Below are 6245 nucleotides of genomic sequence, written 5' to 3' on the forward strand. Positions count from 1 at the left end.
CAAGACATGCATGGTTCAAATAAACCAAGGATCCATGTAGCTAGGTTTTATTCAGTATTTGGCTAACATGATACAGGTTTGCGTTTTCAGATGTGTATATAGTGATATGGCCTCTGAATCATAAATTTTATCGGCAAACTTTAGTGAACTTCCATATTACACCAAATATCACTATAAGAAAACATTATTATAGCTAGTTACATGCGTGACACAAGATGATATGGATAAACCCACTATTAGTAGTGCCTAATAGCAAAATGGGCACGAATAACCGCGACCGCCGGAGATTAGCCACAGATAGTGATTCTAGCCATCTCATCCTAGGGAACACTAGAGCATATCATTAGAGCTAGAAATGGCAAATATTTGCATACATGAAGCCACCACAAACCAGGAAGCGAGGACATGGGTAGGTATAGTTGCGTTAGGTTCTAACATATATGAAGCCAAAAACAAAACCCTGGACAACCCGAAAAAACCCCTTGGACCAGCAAAAACGGGAAAAGGAAAGTAAGGATATTTTACTTGTAACCCAATCAAACATCATTACTAACCAGCTTCTTAAGTGATCTAAAAGACAAAATGATTGGCAATAAATCATAACTGCAACTGCACATTGTGGAAATCTCGTAGTTCTAACCATGGAAAGATCTATATATCATCATAACCTTGTCAAAAACATATATAGCCCTCGATCGAGAGCCAAATTGCAACATCAACTGCACGGATCTGAAGGATGAACAGCACCCAATTGGAGAAATATAGAATTCAGGAATTGCACATTCAGAATCAAAAGAAAGAAACATGCATCGACTAAGCGTTTTTATATCGAAAAATATAAATACACTACGATTAATCTCTAGAAGGGTATTGCTGTGCTAGCCTAGGGTGCCTTAATTAGTATCCAGAAATCACTTCCTTTCTATATCAAATGAATCCAAACGCAAATTAAAACTCTAATCTGTATCTAATGCAGTTTAAATATGTATATGAGAAAGTGTCACAAGGATACTAATTATAAGCATTTAACAATCCCTTTTTTTGTCTGCAAAGAACTAAACAATTTCGACAAAGAGATCAGTCTCTCTCTCAAGGTTCCAAGATGAATCTGTCTACTGGGCAAGACTATCACATAATAACAGTAATTAAGCAGACTATCACAAAGACTATTATCACATTACTGCTGACTTCACAATTTACATGGAAGAGACAATAAATACAAGCAATTGAGCTGTAAATTCATCAATATTTTTTCTAAAAGAATACAAATTTAAGTGCAAGTTCCATAGTCAATTCCAAATAGATACTCCGGGGAAAAAAAATAGTGGACATAGCAGTGATGAGGATTCGCATATTTCTAATACGAAAAGCAAAAGAAAACTATGGGCATGTCACATAAGGGATTAGACTTAGAAAAGGTGATCATGTGCAGAATAGGAAGAATTAATATAAAACAAAAATGAATGTGAATGAAATCCACATGATGAAACCAATCTAGTTTATATATATTAATGCGGACAAGCAAGGGGACAGCATGTGGGGGAAAGAGAAAAAAATCTAAGTAGGCATTGAATTTAGACACCTCTTAATTAATTTACATTAGTCAACATTTGTACGCAACGTTATTTCCAACAAAATAAAAACAAGTCACCTATATCTACGCCATCCATCAATCACACAAAGAAAAAAGAAAAAAAATCATCAAATGAAGCCAAACAACCATATTCTGTACAGCACTTATCCTGGTATCTAATTAACCACAAATCACATAACACAATAGATTCTAAACCACGCTAATTAATGTACGGGTGGGAATCAAACTCAAGTGCAAAAGACGGACACAGTGCCTTGTTTCACACATTAGCATTCTATAGAGGAGACTAAATTACAAATAACTAATCGATGGTGAAGAATGAAAGAGAATGTTTTCTTTCTTTTTTTATTTTTGTGGAAAGTTTATCAACACTGGTGCTAGAAGCTAGTGCATATAAACATCAAAATTATAAGGAACAAAGGATACATCTGAAGGGATTGATGTTTGTTTTTACAATGAAAAAGACTAAAGTTTAAGACAACATAAAGGTTGGATCTATGATGAGAAGCTAGCCTAACTTACCCCCACATTACAATACAAAAGAGAAACAAGTAAATGATTTGTTGTTCATGAACGCATGCAATTGCACGATTGTCCAAAACAGTGCAGAGAGAGAGGCTAAAAGTGGTGAAGTGGGTGGAAAAGGACATGCATGAAATGATTTTTCTTCTTTGGTAACAAATGATGGTAACATTACAACTACTTCTCTCTCATGCCAAAGTCTAAAGCAGCACTAACAAGTCGTCCCACATTTACTTCTGCCTTGATCATGAACAAGCAAAGCGGAAAAAGAGAAATCAGCTTGAGCAGTGAAATATTAATTTGGCCCTAATATCGAAAATATATGGCTGGAATAATTAATACATGTCTAGCACATGAATCAATAGTGCACAGAACAGAAGCAAGAAATAGTTGTAGGGCATAAAAGAAATTAATAAGCTTTATATCTACCACAAATATGTATTTTTTAATGAGATTGTTATTTTTTATTTTTTTTATTGTTTTTGGTAAAAGAAATAATAAGAGAATACTTTATACTGTAGATTTCACCTTTGACAAGCAACACTACTTTGATGAAAAGAAAGAACAAGAGGAAACAGGCAGATGATAAGAAAGCTATATGCAGCTTCTATATATGGGAAAAGGAAATAAAGAAATGATGATAATAATAATGTCCATGGGATTAATGGTATTTTGTAGCTTAAAATGCACTTCTTTAGCAAATTACAAGATTTATGTAGGTGGTTTTGAGTAATTGCTCCCCCGGTCCTAGGTTCGAGTCCCCCTATTCATGTTGTGTGTGTGTTTAATATATCATCGCCCCACTCAATAGGAAAGGTCCTCAAACAAAAACAAAACATAAAAAAGGATGTATAATCCCCCCTTATTAGTGCGATGCAAATGCAACTAACTATAGCAACTAGAAACCATGAAGCTGAAAATCATTTATAAAGAAGAGAAGAAATTAAACATGTTAATAAAATACTTGTTTCAGTAATATTAATACAATAGATTAATATTAATGATTAGTAGGACCAAGCAGAAGAAAAATTAGACAAGTACAATGTTAATCCTTCCAAGCTAGGTTGTTCATTAACGGATGCAGTACCTAATTAACACCACAGAACTAGGAAGAATATACCATCAATTTATTGGATTACCAAAGTTTGAACCTCCCAGCAATCCTCCACTAGACGCCCCATAAACGTCCGACGTGTCGAGAATCGGGGAAGAAGCCCCGTTTCGTCCACCATTGCCACCACCACTAGTGCCGCCACCACCCCCCAAATGCAATTCGGAGATGTTGGGAAACCCTTCTCTACTTTCAACCCCTTGATCATATAAGAACCCTTTGAACACGTGGCCACCAATTTTCACAACTGCCTGATATGCATACTCATCGTCACCGTCTTCCACCGCAGTCACCCGAACGCACTTGAACACCGCCGGAGCACGTACTTGGCTCGGCAATGACTCCTTGAAACCAGCATCTGCACACATAGATATATTGTACATCTTTATATAGTTATGGGAATTTAACAAACTAAGTACAATTTGAAACCCTACTCAAATAATTTCAACTAATTATAAAAGATAATAGTATTGCTAGTACATTTCATTTAATTCAAGTAATTAAATCAACCTTGGTGACTAGAGCTAGTATCATAGCTTCTAGGGGGGGTGGTGTTCGAAGTGGAAGTATGAGACGTTGTCGTTTGGGAGGCGCCAATGAGCCTAGGCTTCTTGGCACTGGATGTAGACCCAGAATTAGACCCAGCCCCACCTCCAGCCGCACCTGACATCAGCTGCCTCTCTCTCCGCCGAGCTGCCGGTACCCACGTGCTCTTCACGTGAGTGGCACAGTCGAAGCCCCGGCTTTTGCAGCACGTCCTGCACCGCCTGTGCGTGCAGTCCTTCTTCGCCTGGTTCCCGCAATCTTGACACGTCATTGTTGACGCCCCGGAGGCAGCGGCAGAGCTGGAATTCATAACGTTGTTCCCTACTCCTCCGCCGCCACCACCTTGAACCAAGTGGGTCCCGCCGAGACTCGTAGCAGCCAGATCATGTGGAGTTTTCTTGAAGAAGTGGGGCTGGGTCTGCTGCCACAGCTGAATTCCTCCTCCTCCTCCTCCTCCCGCGCTTCGGTTGTTTCGATGCTGGCCGCTGCTCATCATACCCATTCCCATACCCATACCCATGCCCATGCCCATGCCCATGCCCATGCTCATACCTGTAGGAGTGTGGGCATTGTTATCTTCGTCATCGTCGACATTTGAGATATTTGGCGGGGCAAGACAAGGGGTGGCGGTGAGGAGAGGGATGACGCCGACGCCAACCCCGACACCGAGAGCGGTGGCGGGGTTGGTGGAGGCGTTGATGTTATGGTGAGGGTCGGAGGAGGGGGAGAGGAGATTGGGATCGTGGTGGTGGTGGTGGAGGTGGTGATGGTTGTTGTGGTGGTAGGCGGCGGCAGGGGCCACGACGAAGACGTCTCGGAGGCCGACCATGCCGGCCATCTCGGGAGGGAGGTGGCTGTAGGAGAGGGGCCTGCTGGGAGGGCCGGAGGAGGGCCACATGGTGCTGGGGGAAGCGGAGGAGGGTCCAGCGGGGGTGGGCCCAGCATTGAAGCCGAGGGAGAGAACGTCGAGGTCGGGGTGGTGGTGGTGGGAGGGGCGTCCGGTGGCTGCGGAGTTGGTGGAGGAAGATGAGCCCACCCAATCTGCAAAAGCACCAGAATCTGAAGGCAGCCTCCTTGTAGTAGCCACAACTGAAGCTCAACCTCTTTCTCAATGTTTATTACAAACCCAATTGCTCACAATCTTAATTAGCCCCCCCTTGTTTTCTCAATTGTATATATATTAATTTCTTCTTCTTCTTCTTCTTGTGTGAGATTGGGAGAAGGAGAGCGAACAAGTCAATGTATGGAAGGATGGGTAGCTAATATCTATGTGTGGGTGTTATGTGTTGTAGGTCTCTGAAATTCTATCAGAATTTGGTTGTTAGATCGATGTAAGAATAAAGCTAGGTTCATTTAGAAAGAGAAAGAGACAGAGAGAGAAGTTTGTTGGGAACTTGGGAGGCTTTCTGGCTTGCTTGCTGTATATATATATATATGGTAGAATAGTGCCTACTGCTGCTGTTGTGCTGCAGCTACTGCTTCTACTGTCACTAGTTTGGCTTTTATGAGGAAAAAAGTTGGTTTTTTCTGATCAGAAACACAAACAGATTGAGAGAAAGAGAGAGAGAGCTTCTGCTTCTGCTTATCCGCTTATCTGCTTCTGGCCCTTCTACTTACGGGTGGGGGCCGACCCTCAAAGCCCAGACTGAGTCCACAGGCAACAGAGAAAAACAAGACCAAAGCAGCAGCTAGTTAATGCTATGTATCTTCACTCTTCACACTCTTCTGTGTGTGTGAGAGAGAGAGAGACAGAGAGACAGAGACAGAGAGAGAAATGCAATAACGACCTTTCCTGTGTGTATTTTCTGCTGTTGCTATTGTGCCCAGTGACCTTTCTCTCTCATCATAATCATAGATCCATCTCCCTTCTTTTTCTTCTTCTATATCTTCTTCTTCCTCCTCTTTTCCTTCTGCTCCTCCTCTTTCTCTCTCTCTCTCTCTCTTTCTCTTTCTCTTTCTCAGCTTCTTAACTTCTTTCTCTTTATCTTTTTCTCCAAACTCTCTCTCCCTAAAAACCCTTCCTCAACATGTTTCCTAGAAAGCCAACTTGAGGTGGGTTCCTCTCTACCTCTCAACTCCCTTCACCTCTCTCTCTCCAATAATCACTTAGCTGAATAGCAATAGCAAATAGTATAAGATAGGAAGAGAGAGAGAGAGAGATACAAAAGTGAGAGAGAGAGAGTATAAAGACTTTTGTTCTCTAGTTTTTGTAGTTTTGTGGAGTCTCTAAAGTCACATGACATCTCTCATTCATTTAGGGCAACAGTGCTCCTTCTACAGTCCTACTTCTCTACTTCATCACGCGTGTATTGCTCACTCTCCAACAGCGCGTGGGACTTATTATTCTCCATCCCTCTCATCCTAAAATGGTGGTGGCCCACATGAATGGAGAGCTGCAGTGCGGCGCGTGTAGAGCACGCTAATTAGCCTCCTCATTTTTCATTAATTAAACGTGGAGTCCAAGTAGGAGTC

The 6245-nt window shown here is 41.4% G+C and overlaps 1 protein-coding gene across 1 annotated transcript; it reads right to left on the minus strand.

Moving 5' to 3' along the window:
• Nucleotides 1-1979: 1979 nt before the first annotated feature.
• LRP1 (Lateral root primordium (LRP) protein-like protein) lies at nucleotides 1980-5885 on the minus strand. The gene is made up of 2 exons (XM_021972193.2): nucleotides 3738-5885; nucleotides 1980-3585 (listed from the first exon to the last, which is right to left on the minus strand). Exons 1-2 carry the CDS (start codon nucleotides 4669-4671, stop codon nucleotides 3239-3241), a joined length of 1281 nt encoding a protein of 426 aa, XP_021827885.2. The 5' UTR covers nucleotides 4672-5885; the 3' UTR covers nucleotides 1980-3238.
• Nucleotides 5886-6245: the final 360 nt, after the last annotated feature.

The sequence above is a fragment of the Prunus avium genome, chromosome 4 (assembly GCF_965620075.1).
Source record: "Prunus avium chromosome 4, drPruAviu1.hap1.1, whole genome shotgun sequence".
Lineage (NCBI taxonomy): Eukaryota > Viridiplantae > Streptophyta > Magnoliopsida > Rosales > Rosaceae > Prunus > Prunus avium.